This window comes from Passer domesticus, chromosome 6 (assembly GCF_036417665.1).
Source record: "Passer domesticus isolate bPasDom1 chromosome 6, bPasDom1.hap1, whole genome shotgun sequence".
NCBI classification, from domain to species: domain Eukaryota; kingdom Metazoa; phylum Chordata; class Aves; order Passeriformes; family Passeridae; genus Passer; species Passer domesticus.
The window spans coordinates 72,286,887-72,302,845 of NC_087479.1; the positions used below are offsets into that span (position 1 = coordinate 72,286,887).

General features: G+C 46.3%; 1 protein-coding gene across 1 annotated transcript; it reads left to right on the plus strand.

Moving 5' to 3' along the window:
- The first annotated feature begins 999 nt into the window (after nucleotides 1–999).
- On the plus strand, nucleotides 1,000–14,370 carry LOC135304002 (RNA polymerase II elongation factor ELL2-like). The gene is made up of 12 exons (XM_064426316.1): nucleotides 1,000–1,065; nucleotides 2,438–2,504; nucleotides 4,070–4,174; nucleotides 4,912–5,165; nucleotides 7,010–7,134; nucleotides 7,267–7,357; nucleotides 8,652–8,919; nucleotides 9,657–9,910; nucleotides 10,466–10,590; nucleotides 11,002–11,092; nucleotides 12,388–12,740; nucleotides 14,064–14,370. The coding sequence occupies exons 4-11, from the start codon at nucleotides 4,980–4,982 to the stop codon at nucleotides 12,451–12,453; spliced, it is 1,206 nt and encodes a 401-aa protein (XP_064282386.1). The 5' UTR covers nucleotides 1,000–1,065; nucleotides 2,438–2,504; nucleotides 4,070–4,174; nucleotides 4,912–4,979; the 3' UTR covers nucleotides 12,454–12,740; nucleotides 14,064–14,370.
- The last annotated feature ends 1,589 nt before the right edge of the window (nucleotides 14,371–15,959 follow it).

Consider the following 15,959-nt stretch of genomic DNA (forward strand, 5'->3'; position numbering starts at 1 on the left):
CACGTCCCGCTCCTCAGTGACATCCCGCCCAGCCTGGAACATGGAACTCCCCGTTTCCAAGGACACGTGGCCATTGTCACCGGCACACGGCAGGACCGCTCAGACCCTTCGGCGGCTGCAGCCAGAGCGGAGGTGTCAGAGCGACAGCGAGTGTTGTTCCAGCTTTGGTGGTTCCAGCACTCGTTGTTCAAGAGGCCGATCCACACACTGAGTGGAGGTAATTATTTACAGCTCTGGGCAGAAAGGGGGGGCTCAGGGGCAAATTCACAAAGCCAGCACCACAAGAACCAGAGTGTCTTAGTATTTATACAATTGAGCAAAGAAAGGAATTAGTGTTCATTGACTGCAAGTCTCCTAGTTCTTTTCATAATTAGTATTATGTCTGCTGTTGGGTAATTTCCTCTCACTTCTCATGGTCAATAGTCTGCATGCTCAGTCTCCCCCTTATTCACAGTGAGGTTTCTGGAGTGGGTGGCCATGGTCTGCTCCTGCTGGAATGGCCTTTTACCCTGTCACAGCTGATGCAGCACAGTTGCTGTGTTGGCTTCATCAGTTTGTTCCTTTTCTCGGGGGTTCTGCCAAATGTCCTTGTGCCCATAAATCCTGCATTCTTTGTGTCCACCATCAGAGGTGCATCGTTCTTCCCAAGCCTTGCTAACCTCCCCTGTGTCGAGGTCACTGAAGGCTGTCAAGCCCTGCACCTCACCAAGGCAATTGAGCCAACAAGTAACCTGCCTTTCAAAGGCCGGGCCATCCCTTTGAGCTTGGTGGCTGCTTCTTGTTTCATGGGGGTGATCTCCCTTCTTCTTGATGAGCCTTGAAAGCCACCAAGGCCAAACATCCAGGAACACATTTTGCTAAGAAGGATTTTGCATTTTGCAGCCTTTGCAGCAGGATCAGTGTCTGTGGCAGCGGGAGCAGCCGAGGCAGAGCGGGATGGTGGAGCTGCGGGCCTGGGCAGGATCCAGTGTGTTCCGCAGGGCCCCAGCGCGCGCTGCGTCCCGCAGGGCCCCCAGCAGCACTGCCGTGCCCGTCAGGGTGACCCAGAGGCCCCAGGACCAAGAGGTGAGGGGCAGCTGTGGGGCTCTGCGGGCTGGCAGCGGGTGGGGGCTTGGCCATGGTGTTGGTGTCAGGTGCTGCTGAGCCCGCGGGACCTGTTGGGCAGGGCTGGGGCCCCACGGCTGCTCCAGGGCCCCTTGGAGGCAGCTGCCCGGGTGGGAACCACTCACAGGGATGACACACAGGAGGTGCCAGTGGATGTGGGAGGTTCTCTGGTGGATGTGGCACTCAGTGATGACACTGAGGAGGTGCCAGTGAAAGTCACATGTTCTCCATGCTGGGACACTTGGGAAATTCATGCCTGGGCATGGCTCTTGGCCAAAATGCATGGATTTCTCATTGTTCCACGTTGTACTGCACTCACCGAACATGTCAGGGTAAAGGAAACTCTCTGACAGTATTTTCTAGTATTAGGAGGATGTATTAGTATATTCCCAGCTGTGATGCCTAGTGGAGAACTCCAGCCACATGCACATCATTTTCAAAGCTTTTCCACTCTTTGATACAGTTTTAGCAAACATAGAAATTAACCTTAATTGGTTCTAAAGTACAATTCCACTAAGTAATATGCTATCCTCTATTTGGGATTGATGTCTCCTTTCTCATGCTAATTAGTCCACATTTTCCAGTCCATTTATCATACCTTTTTAGATTTTATCTCAGCCAATTGTGCCTTCAGAATGAAGCAGTTGGATGGCAGTAGTTGTTTTTGTTAAAAAATGTACTTAGGCTGAAAAACATTTTAGAGATTTTTAAGTTCTACTGGAATGTGACACTTTCTGTACTAAATTATGAGATCAGCCAAGTAACCCAAATTTGGTATATCTGACTTACCGAGGAGAAACTCTTTCCTCTTCACATCTATGAAGAATTGCATCTAGAGCTGAGGAAAAGAGAAAGGGTTTTCATGCCTCTTGAGAGTCGAAATTCACCTCATGCAGATGAAATTCTTCTTGGAGCTGACTCTACGATGTACTTCCATAGTGCCAGATAAATCCCAGTGTTGGGTCCTGCTCTGAATTCTTAATCTTTTTGTGAACCACTCTCACCTGGATTGTTAGCTGAGCACTGACCAGTTCAACTGTACTCAGGCACTTGATTTCAGGGGAAGCCTGTGCCTATAAATTCCAGCAATTGGGAAAGGATGACCTGCTACTTGAAGGCTTGGCTGCATTAGAGGCTAAGTGAGGGTCGCTCTCTCAGGGCACTTTTGTAGCTGGTTGCTTTCAGAGGGAGAACTGTGTCAAAGCAGCCCTTTTGAGTGATGGAACAGCAAACCTTTGCAAGTGCAGCTCTTGTTTAAAATGAAGGGCTTAGTTAATCAGCAGTGATGGAGAGTAGGCTGAAGATTTTACAGAAAATTTCTTCTTCCTTTTAGCCAAATGCCAGCGAGGTGTCGCACAATGGAAGTGTGCAGGATGTCAAATTGTATAACCCACTTGGAGGTATGGTTGCCTTTCATATTTTGCTCAATGTCTGTAAGATTTTCACCTTGGCAATTCATTTTTGCAGCATATTTTTGGGAGAGGGAATCTCTTGTGTTCAGAGCTCTCAGCTGGAGGTGGTTTGGCCTCAGGTCAGCCTTGCAGTCTCTTGTCAGTTCATTCAGGCACTGGTTTGTTTTCCCCTGAGAAAGCCTGCCAGTCCTTCCTTGTTCCCATACTCCTTGATGGGCTGGAATTTGGAGCATGGAGGTCAAGATTTGGACCACCTTATGCACTTAAATTCACAGTTTTGGTAGCTAATGTTTTTGATTTACAATTAGATTTTGGAGTACCTAGGCATTGTGCCTATCCATAAGAATTAATTGCAAATTGAAAGAAAAAATGACTGAGAGGAAGTCGCATGGAGAATTTCCATAAAGTCATTGTGGAGAACCATGCTTTATTTAATTTTTTTGGTCTTGGTCATTAATAAGTCACTGTTATCATATTACTGTGTTGGGTTCTTTTCAAGGAAATTGGAAGGAAGGCATTGGTGTCATCTTCCCAGTGGATTCCATCACTTCCCACAAAGCACAATGTGCTTAGGGGCTGCCATTTGTTGTTAACCTGTTCTGAGTGCTGTTTCCCCAAGGAGCCTGGCTCCAGGCAGACACCAGGTGCACATTCCCCTTGCAGGCACTCCGTGGTGCTGCCTGCAGCAGTGAGCTGAGCCAGGTTCAGCCAGCTGCCCTGAGAAAAACAGGCTCTCACCTGGCTGTGGCTGCAGTCACCTGCCTGCAGGGACATCTCTGCCCCTGCACATGCAGCTCTTGCTCTGCCTTAGCCTAGTGCAGAGCATTTTAAGGCAGCACCCTTGGTGGCTTTTTGGAGAGACAACGCTAAACTTCTGAATTCCTCATTCAGGACATTCTGTTTCACATGTGAATGAAGATTTGTGTGATTCTTGGTGGTGGTCTACATAAATCCTAAGGGAATATTTAACATTCAGTAACTGGGGTCTGAGGACTGGCAGTAGTGAGACGATTGTGGAACTTGGGGCCACTTCTACTTTGGGCTGGCACAGAGAATCTCAGGTGAGACAGCTCTGGTTGCTGATAGGGTAGAGCGTGCCTTTGCAACGTGCTCCATGCAGTATCAGTTTGGGACTGGTGTTTGTCACAGAATCAGAGAATATGTGATTTGGAAGGGATCCACAAGGACATGCAAGTGCAGCTCTGTCCCCAAGAATCCCACCAGGTACCTGTGGACCTTGTCCAAATGCTTCATGAGCTCTGCTGGACTTGGTGCCCTGAGCCCACTAAGGGAGCCTGTCCCAATGCCTGACTACCCTGTGGTGAAGAACTCTTACCTAATTTTCATCCTGATGCTTGGTTATGGTTTCAGGTAATTTTCATTAGAAGTCATTCAGGGGTATCATTTTGGGAGGTCTTTTGCTTGAATGCTGTGGGAAGTCTCTGTACCTACATCGGATTGAGCTTCTCAAAACACCAGCAGTGCCCCCACTCAATAACTGGCATGTTTACCTTGTTCTAAGTAATTGAAGTGTGTGATGTTTGTGTCATTAGGTTTGCAGGCACATATCAGAGAGGCATGGTCCAAAGAACAGGAAGTGGAGAAAGGCATTAAAAGTTTGACCTACATTGAAAGATTGAAGGAGCGTGTAAAGAAAGGTCAGTCTGTGTGTGTGTGATGGGAGAGACAAAGCTCCCGGATGTCTCACCAGGACTCAGAGAGTCTCCATCAGACACCAAGCACGAGTTCCTGGTTTCAAAGCAGTGCCTGGTGTGTCATATCCCCTCCCTCGACCTGCTGGCCACGCTTCCCCTGGTGCAGCCCAGCACACGGTTGCCTTTCTGGGCTGCCGGCACACGGTGCCAGCTCATGCCTGGCCTCTCATCCACCAGCACCTGCAAGTCCTCCCCACCTTCATCCCCAAGCGTGTCTCAGTGCCAGGGCATGTCCCAACCCCAAAGATGCAGCACTTTGCACTTGGCTTTGTTGAATCGCAGGAGGTTCCCAGGGCCCCAGTTCCCAAGCTTGTCCTGGTCCCTCTGGATGGCATCCCATGCCTCTGGTGCTGGCAAACTTGCCAAGCTTGCATTTAATCCAACTGTCCATGCCATTCCTGACATAGCTCACTGCTTGAGCTTACAAACTGGGAAAATCATACAAAAGCACCATGCATAAAAGTAATTTTTCATTAATACCATCCCTCCAATATCATTCGTTTACCAGGTATTTTTAAGGATTGTTTCTTCCCAATGCTTTACTGTTTGGATTCTTACTGATCTATCAATGCTGAACAAACAGAATTTCAGCAGTCTCGGTACATCCTTTTGAATCAACTTCCTTGCCTTCTCCCAACCCCCCATTTGACAACTCTTTTTCTGTTTTTCCTTTACTGAAGTGAAAATACCAGAGCTCAGGAGAGCCCCATGCAGCTCTCCAGATCTTGTGCCTGAGAGGAAGAGAACGATGCCCACGAACCCTGCCAAATTCTTCCAGAGACTTTCCAGGACTGTTTCCCAACGACCCATCAGAGACAGGGTGATTCATTTACTGGCTCTCAAGAATTACAAGAAGCCAGAGCTACTTTCCCACTTAGAAAGAGAGGGAGTTGTGCAAAAGGACAAGGAATCTCTTGGAAAGATCCTTCAGGAGGTGAGATCCTGGAGTCGCTGCCAGCAATGCTAACTCTCAGCTGTCTTACTTCAGGGTTTCAATTAGAAACTAATGAGAGGCTTGGGAAATGCTCCTGGTTTAGATTTTTCCATCAGCTTTACCCAGTTCCCCCCAATGGCAAGCCCATGTGAGGAAAGAAAGAAACCTTCCAAACTTGGGAGGCATTGTTGTTTTTCTAGAATGGCTGGCAATGATAAATTCTTTGTAACATGCTTGCTTCTCGTGCCTTTTTGTAATCCTCTCTCTTTTCCTTGGACTCTTTAACTGCTTCATGGAGGAACTTCAGAGGGTGAAAGTCTCAACTGGATGAAACACTTAGTTGAGGTCCTTAAAATCCTGGGACAAGTTTCAGAGGAGAGAATTTTGGTAGCTGCCTAGGGCAGTATTTCACTTGAAGGGATTTGGTGGCCACTCGATGGTACTTGACTGCTGCTGGGATCTGTGGGGATTGCTTTCCAGGGGAGGGTGTTCCAGGAAAATCCTCCATGATAGAGATGGTTCCCAACTTTGAGCACAGGGGTTCTTTGTTGTCCTGTGTATCAAGTCTTCAAATTCCTTGGCACCTATTATTATTCAGTAACTTTTCCAGGTGTTTGTTTAGTTCCACTGGTATTTCTTTATCATTCCTACAATTCACATTTATGGAAGGATTCAGTGGCTGTTTCCTTCCTTTTCCATATTCCCCGTCCATGTAGGCTGTTACTGAATTATGCTATCATTAAATAGCATATCATGCAGCAATATTTCCTTTTTAGCTATGAAAGAAGGGATTATAGGATTTCAAAGCTCAGCTCCTTAGAAGGTAAGAGGTGGAAAAATCTCCTTTCCCTTTTCTTCTTGTCAATGTTTAAGGAGATTTTGAAGGAGTAGTTTCATGTTTGCAGTGTGAACTGCCTCAAGGTACTGGTTTGCATTCTGAAAGGGCTGTGTGAACAGCACTTCATCCTGAAAACTATTATTCACATTTTTCTTAACTTCGCAGCAGGTGGCATTGTTTTTGGGTATAGATGAAAAACCAGTAGGGTGAATTTGCTGAGCTCTTACACTCACAGCCTTCCTTCTCTTCCAACACAGACTTAGTTGTGCTTTTAAGAAGTAAATTCCTGATTCTGGGTATCTTGGTTACTTTTTAGCTGTTGAAGTGTAGCTCTAGGTAGGTTATCTCCCACAAGTGTTCCATAGGAACCTGTAGTTTCCTCTGAGCAAGCACTTGAGAAAGAAAAGCAGTTCTGTTTGCAGAGACAAATGCCAGCATCCTGTGGAGCTTCATGGGATGGTGAAAGCATGCCCCGTTAGAGGCCCAGGCTGTGCTCTGCCATGGCAATGCAGCTGGGTGAAACAAGAGGGTAGCCAATGTGTTCCTGAGGGTGGAAAAATATGGATTTGCCCATGGAGATGATGTTCTTCAGGTCTTACTCAAAAGATAAGGAAACAGAAAGGAAAAGCCTGGCCTCTCCTTGTATTTCAAATGGTGAAGATTGAGAGCTGTGGCATAGGGGACTTTGACTCTCAAAGCTGTGTTAAAGACCAAAAAACCTGGATCCCTGCTGCAGGGAGAGGTTTTCATAGCATCCATTTCCTCCATGCTTGCAGCACTTTGGCATTTATTTACCTCCCAATTTCTAGAGCCCAAATGGACCACACCTCTTTAATATTGTTACCTCTTACATGTCAGCTGCATTGTTCTTCACATTGAACAAAAGTCCAGGAAAACTGGTGCATGATTTCTTTTCACCTTTGCTTTAGCTTTGCAGTATCAGTTTGACATCTATAGTCTGCCTTTAGGTGAAATGAACATTTATGTTTTAAATGTCTGTCCTTAGGTAGCCAACCTGGATGCAAATGAGAATTCTTTCAGCCTGAAGGAACATTTCTTTAAAGACATCCAGGAAGATTGGCCTGGCTACACTGAAAGAGATAGACAGACATTGGAGGTGACCCTTTCTCAGTAAGTTCAGTCAGGACAACAACCATTTCAAAAAACCCTCTGGGAAATGAAGGTCTGTTTTCCCTGTGAGAAAAGAACGATAACTGTTGATAGTTTTGCTTTGTAACCTGAAATGTTGGACCATCCTTACAGAAAACCAACTCCATCTCAGAATTCCACCAGCACCAGCCAGTCACCATCTCTGGGACCTTCTGAAGGAGATACTCCACCCAGAACTGCTCAGGTATTTTGTGAATTTTTTAAACATTCTCTACTATGAATGATGTTTTATCCCACTTGCTCCTGGTGTCCAAGCTGTGATATGAAGCAGTAGTGCTCTCTTTATATTGTATGAACCTGAGGCGTGTACTTCCAATGGGATTCCTGTATAGTTTTCCAGATGGTTGCAATGTCAAAGCCTGCAACAAGCTTGCACACATGACTTGTTTCTCATGGTGCGTAGGAAACTCTGCTAAGGACAAGATGTGGACATGTTTCTGGTACCTGGCTGTGTCTGTGCAGGGTTCTTGATGATATGGCAGCTCTAGTACTTAAAACATGCACGGTCATGCCAGTGCTACTGTTTGAAGAGAAATCTAAGGGAAGTCTAGAATAAGGACAAATTCCAGTAGTAAGGCATTTGTAGGAAACTTGTTTTTCTGTCCTAAGCAGCATTTAGGCTCCCATTTTGATTCAGACTATCCCATGTGAGAGGAGGGAACTCTGAATCATCATGGAATAGCTCGGACTTGTTAGGCTTAAAATCAGAGCGTGGTCTTTTTGAAAGAATCTTGGAAAACATTGCATGAAAAGGTTAGTTTCCTAAAGATTAAAAATACTCTTTAAATAGAGGAGGGAGGACACAGCTCTGTTTTTCCCTACTCTTTTCCCAGCCACAGTAGGAAATGTTGCAGGGCCCAGCATCCTCTTAAGTCCTGCCTCCTTGCCCACAGGATTTCTGTCAGCAGGCAGGCACAGAGCTGTGTCTGGCACTCCTGTTCTGAGCTGCTGATGTGCACGGATAGGAGCAGTGTTTGCTCGGTAGTGAAGAGGCTGTGATCCAGGGTTTCCTCTGGAGAACAGCAGGAATGAGACCTGCAGCCAGACTGGGCCTTCCCTCTGTTGTTATCATGTCTGCTTTGGACACGCTGTGATCGGCACCACACCGGTGGCTCCTTGGGGCTGCTTTAGGGAATCATGTGGGTGTGTGACAGCAAGAGCTGAGTGTTTTCCTGGTGTGTCTAAGGAGAAACAGGGAGCAAGATAAAACCAACTTGAGCTCCCCATTTTGGGGAAGCCTTTGATAGAGGTGCTGAAGGGAGTGTCTTTGTCCCAAAGCCTTTGAGCTACAGACTAGGAGAAAGACTTGCTGAATACTGGGGTGAGAAAGTAGGGATGAAATAGAGAACATATTTAGCTGCAGCACTCCTTGTTTGAAAGGCTGTTTTAGGTAAGAAAGGTGTGTTTTCAACCATCGCCAGTTCAGAAATGCTGTTTGTTCAGAATGGGAGGAAAACTAATCGGGATCATCTTTGCAGAAACGGCCTCTGGATTCTGACTTTCTCAGTCCTGTGATGGGCAAGAAGCAGAGGATTGACCAAGAGCCCAGTGATGTCCAGCCAGCAGCTGGTGGCCACTCTCCTTCTTTCTTGGACCTGCCTTCCACATCCTGTTCAATTTTGAACATGTCTCCAAGTGTCAGATCCATTTCCGCTTCCACCGAAGTACAACTGAAAAATAAGGTTCTGACACATTCTGGATTCCCAGTGTCTGCCAGGGTGCAGGGGAAGACTCCCAAGTCCAAAGGTGAGTAAACAGAATGAGAGAGGGTAAAAAAATCCCATCCTTTGGATTTTTATGAAATGCTTGCCATGCTCAAAGCCAAAGAGAAGAGCAGAGAGCTCAGGACCCAGGCAGAAAAGGAGTCACACAATCCAAGTGCAAAGGGTATTAAACTGATGGACTCCTTTCAGATATGCTTCCATTTCATTTTTTTACTGGATATCTATATGTTTTTATGCCCATATCCAGCCTCTCATCCACCAGCACCTCCAAGTCCTCCCCACCTTCATCCCCAGGCGTGCCTCGGTGCCAGGGCATGTCCCAACCCCAGAGATGCAGCACTTTGCACTTGGCCTAGTTGAAACCAATGAGGTTCCCAGGGCCCCAATTCCCAAGCTTGTCCTGGTCCCTGTGGATGGCATCCCATGCCTCTGGTGCTGGCAAACTTGCTGAGAGTGCACATATTCCCACTGTCCATGCCATTCTTGACATAGCCAACGCTTGAGCTTACAAACTGGGGAAATCATATAAAAGCACCATGCATAAAAAGAAGTTTTCATTAAAACCTCCCATCCAGTATCACTCCTTTACCAGGCATTTTACTGTTTCTTTTTAATGCTTTACTATTTGGATTCTTTTATATTTGTAAATGCCCAGCCAATGGAGGTTCAACATTCTTGGTGCATCCTTTGGAATCAACTACCTTGCCTTCTGCAAACCTGCAATTTGAACTCTCTGTTTCTGGTTTTCCCTCACTTTAGGAGAAGAAGCAGAGGTCAGAGGAGCCCAACAAAACAATCCAGGTCCTGTGCCTGAGAAGAAGAGGATGGTGCCTATGAGACTTGCAGACATCGACTGGAGCGGCTGCGCTGCTGTTTACGGCCGACCCTACAGGGACAGGGTGATTCATCTGCTTGCTCTGAGGGATTACAAGGAGCCAGAGTTACTTGCTCGGCTGCAGAGAGATGGAGTCAGGCCAAAGGACAAGGATTCCCTTGGAAAGATCCTTCAGCAGGTGAGATCATGGAGCTTGTACCACCAATTCTTCCATCATGCTGTTCTGCTGTTCATAATTTTACTACTTCCTCACCTGTTCAAATTAGAGACTTTCCCAATACTCCTTCAAGGTAAGTTCCACTGGTATTTCTTTCTGATAGGCTTTCATCAGAGGCACACCCATGGAAAGATGCAGTAGCTCCTTCTTTCCTTTTTAAATATTCCCCATGCACCTGAATGGTGCTGTTGCTGAATTATGCAAGCATTATTATATTAAATTGGATTATTTCCTCTTTAGCTAAGAAAATAGTTTTGGAGCCTAGGCAAAGGACTCAAATTCAACGTCGATACAGTTTTAGTTGATCCCACAGTGACTTTTAAGAACTCATTCCCTGAACCTGCAAAGTTTGTTGCTGTGTTTGCCCAGGGTAGTGGCAGGGCTTTTTCACGCTGCAGACATTCACAACATAATGAGAGCCATGTTCTGCCATCCCAGCTGAAGTAGCTCCTTTAGATTTCTATAGTTTGCATATAGGTATAATGAAGATTTGTTTTCCTAAACGTCTGCCTGTAGGTAGCCAACGTGAATGCAAAGGAGAATTCCTTTAGTCTGAAGGAACATCTGTTTCAAACCCTTCAGAGTGATTGGCCTGGCTACAGTAAAATCGAAAGAAAGAGTTTGAAGTCAATACTTTCTAGGTAAGTTCAGTCTCTTGGGGAAGGAAAAGAGCCTTTTTAGAAAAAAAGCCCTGGGAAATGAAGCCTAGATTCTTAGAATATGCTGCACCAGCAGAGGCCCATCAGGGTCATGGAATCCAACTCCTGGCCCTGCACAGACACCACGAGAATCACACCCTGTGCCCAAGAGAGTTGTCCAAACTGTTCTTGAGCCCTTGCTGCAGTGACCACTGGCCTGGGGAGCCTGTTGCAGTGCTCAAGCACCCTCTGGGCCATGAATGTTTTCCTGATGTCCTGCCTAAAGTTCCCTCAACTCTGCTTCATGTTTTTTCCTTGAGTCCTGACACTGAAGGTCTGTTTTCCCTGCAAGGAAAGAACTATGACAGTTGATATTTAGGCTTTGTAACATGAACTCTTGGACCATCCATACAGAAAATCAGCTCCATCTCAGAACCCCACCAGCAGCAGCCAAGCAACGTCTCCAAGGCCTTCTGAGACAGATGCTCCAGCAAGACCTGCTCAGGTATTTTGTGCATTTTTAATATTCTGCATTGTATAGTAAATTTTAGCAGACTTGCTGGTGATGTAGAAGCTGTGATGGGAATGTGCAGGATCAGGCCTAGGCATGTTTTGCCACACACTGCTGTGACCTCAAGGTTATGATAAGAAGAGAGGATCCAGCAGGGGTGGAGCAGCATTGTCCTGATCCAACTTTCTGCTCTGCCTGGAGACTTGAGCTCAGTCCCCACCCTCAACTCATTCCCTGGAGAAGGGCTCAAAGGGCTGGCTCTGCCTGTGTGACAGAACTGCATGAAAAATCTCCTGTGCATAAGAGGCTGCACCAGGTGGGGCAGATGGGGCCCTCTTGCTCTCTTCTCCCTCTGTCTCTCTGTCACTCTCATTGTTGACCCCAGCTCTGCACTATCCACATGGCTGGACAAAACACAGCACCTACAGAATGGTGCTATTCCCTCACTCCCTCCTCTGCCTTAATTTCTCTCCTCCCTCCCTCTGCCTGGGCACAGCACGGCTGTCCTGTTCTACTCCATCCCTGGCCCTGAGGTTTGCTGTGCCTGTGGGGAGCTTGTGGCCGTGTGTTGTGGCTCGTGAGGCAGCACCTTGGAGAAGCTCCTTGGGAGGAGCTGAGAGATGACTGAAGGGCCCTGAGCAACAGCAAGGGCTCGTTGGTAACCACTTGTGAAACTCTCTTGTACAAATTTAAAGACTTGTTAGCCAACAGCTTATGAGTCTGCGGAGTGGGTGAGCCTGCTGGATTTAAGACAGCTGTACCTAAATGCACAAGAGTTTCTGGACATGTGACTGGTGTCTGTGTTCATCCTGATAATTCACAACCAACCATAACATCCTGTACTCATGGGTTGTAATAGTGAAGCATTAATCTTGTTTTTAATGCATAAAAGTCTAAAACAGCCAAGTTCCTCTGTAATAAATTATGTGGGTGTTTGATAGCAAAAGCTGAGTCTTTTCCTGGTGTGTGCAAGCAGTAATTGGGACCTAGTCAAGACTTACCTGGCATCCCCATTTTGGGGAGGCTTTGCTGGAGCTGCTGAAGGGAGCCTCTACTTCCCAAAGCCTTTTAGCAGTAGACTTGGAGAAGGACTTGCTAAGTGCTAAGATGAGAAAGTAGGAATGCAGCAGAGCAGATATTTACCTGCAGGTCTTCCAGGTCTGACAGTTATTTTTAATTTCAAATGGTGCATTTTAAAACTTTGCCAATTCACAGATGCTGCTTTTTAGAATGGAGAGCAAAACCTGATTGTGATCATAGAAGAATGAATTATTTTGTTTTTGTTGCAGAAACGGCCTCGGGCTTCTGGCTTTATCAGTCCTGTCAGGAGCAAGAAGCAGAGAACTGAGCAGTAGCCCAGTTACATCCAGGCAGCAGCTGGTGGCCGCTCTTCTTCCTGGGTGCTGGCTTTAACATCCTATTCTACAGGAATGTCAGAGCCATCCCCATGGAATGGGATGTCAAAGCCAACACCCTGCCTCCAAGTCTGGGCTCCATTCCCCTGCACCCTTTAGGTTAAAAAAAAGACAAATGTTGGAGTTCTAGAATGCCAGCATGGATGTGTAGAGGACTACCATGTCCAAAAAGATGTGAAGAGAGCTGGGGAGGCTGAAGCAGTAGTGTCCCTTGGATTTCAATGAAGGTATTAATGTGCTGCTTTTCCTAACTTCAGTGTGGATAATGATGGAGTAAAATTTGATTATTAAGAGAAGCCTCTGTTCGAATTTTGGTGCAAGGAAGACCATATTTCAGAATTAATACTACAGATATTATTTAAAAGTAACTGTGAACTAGGGAGATAGAGAGGTAAAGGAGGAGATGGGCCAGGTGGGGGGAAGTGCAGAGATGAACACCGAGGTGGGTTAGGCCCGGACGGGCCCTCCCTTCCTGCAGTGCAGCTGCACAGGCTCAGCTGCAGCAGTGCTGCTGCATCCCCTCATGGCATTTGCAGAAGAGGAGGGAGAAGTGTGTGTGTGGTATAAAGCCCTGGAAATTGCTCACAGCTTGTGTCAGAGCAGTGATGTTGGCAGGGGCAGCCAGGCCTCCTGCAGCTCTGGGGCTCTGGGGCAGCTGCGGCCTTTGGAGCAGGCGCGGCAGGGCCCCGGCTCACACTGGATACAGCCAGGGATGCTCCGTGCCAGGCTGAGGGCAGGTCTGGCCCTGCAGGGCAGCAGTGCAGTGAGGCCTGTGCCAGGGCTCTTGCCAGCAAATGTCACTGGGCAGAAGCCAGTAGTGCAGGCTACTGCTTCTCTGGTGCCTCCCAAAATGTTGAAAGGCATCTGTAGTTTTCTTTTCAAACCTGTCCAACACACCAGTCTGGTGTAGCTGGCCTGGGATGCATCTCTAGCACAAGTTGTTGTCTGTCCTGGTACTGAATTTCAACTTGTTAAAGATGTGTGGCTTGTAAATATTAATCTCAGGATGCTTGGAAATGTTCATTTCCTGTGGAGGGAGACTTTGTCATCCAATAAGAACCAGATCTTAAGACCCATAGGAGCAGAAGCATTGGTGTGAGAGTGCTGGGAAGTGGCATCTATTATTCTCATTGCCACTTCATCTTGGATTTGATCATGAGCTTGATAAACCTCACACCTGTCGATTTGAGGGAGAAGGGAATCAAGAAGGTTTGACTCCCATCGGTGGCTTTGAGCATTAATGAGTTTTTCCCTCCTGAGGAGCTGATATGCTTTGGGTTTTTGTTGTTGTAGTTTCTGACTTGTCTAGAGTTTGTTTTTCAGTCTGCATTATAACAGCCTCAGTTTGCAAAGTTCCCTCAAGGGTGGTGGCTCACAGAGAAAAGTAGCTCAAAAGATAAACTGAGTGTATTTTTACTGTTTTACATGAATAAAGCCAGACTGGACCAGCTGAGTGTGCCTCAAGGCTATTTTGTAGGAAAGGTCATGAAATTCTAAACTCTGCAGAAATGTTGGCACGCACTAATTTTCTTTTGATTTCTCCTTCATAGGGTAGCCCCAGCTACTCCGAGATGAAGAGCAGGTGCCAGCAGCTCCACAAAAAGCTGTCCCACATTCAGCAATGAATATCTGAATTTGGCAAGCAGCAAGTCCTGGAGTCCTGGCACCAGTCTTCTGCTTCAGCAAAGGAACATCTATGAGCTCCAGCTGTTTAATTTTAAAAGAAAATTATGTTTTTAGGTTTCCTCAAGTTAGTAATAAGGAGATGATTATTTGTTAAAAATGTAGGATTAATTAGTCTAAGATTAGAGAATTTAGTCTTGAACTTTAGCAATAAAGAAGTTGCATTACTGTTAACTCCTTCTCTTATCATCAGTTTTATCATATTTGGAGAATCTTTCTTCTGGTCAGATATTCTCTTCAAGACTTAGCTCTGTCCACTGAATGAAACTTATCAGTAGAGAATGGAAGCCCAGTACCTCTATTATGAAATCGAGCACCTATTAAGAAAATATTGTAGCAAATGGAAATTCTTTATGATAAGAATAAGCCTGTTTTCTGATTTTCTTGTGAATTTAAGGTCTTTGCCTTAAGGGGTGGAAGGCATAGAGGACAACCTCCTCCCCAAATGACCTTGTTGTGGAGGGTTGCAGAGGAGTGCCCATGGGCTGCTCTAAGCTGTCACCTGAAGCAGCTCTCAAGACTGCTTGGAGATCATGGCCTCACCTTGTCATGAGCCAGGGAAGATCCAGATCTCTGTAAGAGTTTTGTAAAAGACATGGAGAAGTGTTGGAGGCAAGGTACATCAATAGGTTTAAAAAGAGAAATTCCGTTCCAGTGTCCCTTCAGGATCGCTATCAGTTTCGTAGATTTCTCCAAACTAGTCAGTCACAACCAGTCTTTCTAGAGAGACACAGATGTTGATTCCTGCACAGACCTATGGGGACTTTGATGTCTAGTTCTTTTCCTAAATTTCTTGCCATTTATTTATTCAGCTGAAAAAGAGGACATGTTAGCAACAAGACCATAATCTTCTCTTGGGAAAGGATATGAAATTGTCTGAGGGAGGATAATATTTGGGAACACACAAAGGTGGCTGGGAATGCCCCTTTCTTCCTTGCAGAGCATTCTACAAATTCCTCCATTGTCTCCAAGCCAATGATGTTGAGTCCCTGTACCTGAGAGCCCTTGGGGTGTTTTGTGATTGAACACCTGAGCCGTTGTTGCCCTTCTGTTCTCCTTCAAGCCAAGTTCAAGAAAATGTCACCTCCTAAACCCTGAGACTTGTGTCCATTTTTGCCTGGCTCAGGGGTGCTCCTCCAGCTCTGCAGTGCAGCAGCCCCAGGGATGCTGCCGTGGGGGGCATGGGGTGAATTGTGCTGGGCTGCCTCCCCTGGGCCTGCTGGCTGCTGCTGCTTGACAGAGTGTGCCAGAGTGCTGCTGCCCAGGCTGGGCTGAGACTGAGGACTTCATGGTTACCCATTCATGACATATCTTCCCCTTGATGGGATTTCTTCTAACTCACTCTACAGTGCATTAGAAAGTTTTATTTCCATGTTTTAACAAATAGAGGCTTCAAATTCTCATCTATATTCCCTCCCCCAAGTCCCTTATATGTTGGGGTTGGTTCCCTTGGGGGCAGGTGTATCAATGTACTGATCCCATCCCCTTTTATTGCTGCAGGAGTGCTTAGGAACTCTTCAAATGGTTCTTTCCACTTTTCTTTAGGTGGCTTGTTGTTCTGCTTTCTGACACAAGACACAGTCCCCAGGTTGATGAGGCTGTGGCTGAGTATCCAAAGCAATCAGGAATGGTCAAACCATAAATTTGTGGAAAGATTGAGAGCACTTTTCACAAGGATGATAAAAAGGGATTTAAATTACCATTTCCTATAATAACACCTTCTCTAGAAAGGATTGTAATTTGGTATTGTATTCCGAAGAGCA

What these genes read in the sequence shown, in the direction of transcription:
- LOC135304002 (XM_064426316.1), top strand. Translation starts at nt 4,980, where the DNA reads ATGCCCACGAACCCTGCCAAATTCTTCCAGAGACTTTCCAGGACTGTT. An exon ending in TTGGAAAGATCCTTCAGGAG is followed by an intron (nt 5,166 to 7,009) that starts GTGAGATCCTGG and finishes GTCTGTCCTTAG; the next exon opens with GTAGCCAACCTGGATGCAAA. An exon ending in CTCCAGCAAGACCTGCTCAG is followed by an intron (nt 11,093 to 12,387) that starts GTATTTTGTGCA and finishes TTTTTGTTGCAG; the next exon opens with AAACGGCCTCGGGCTTCTGG.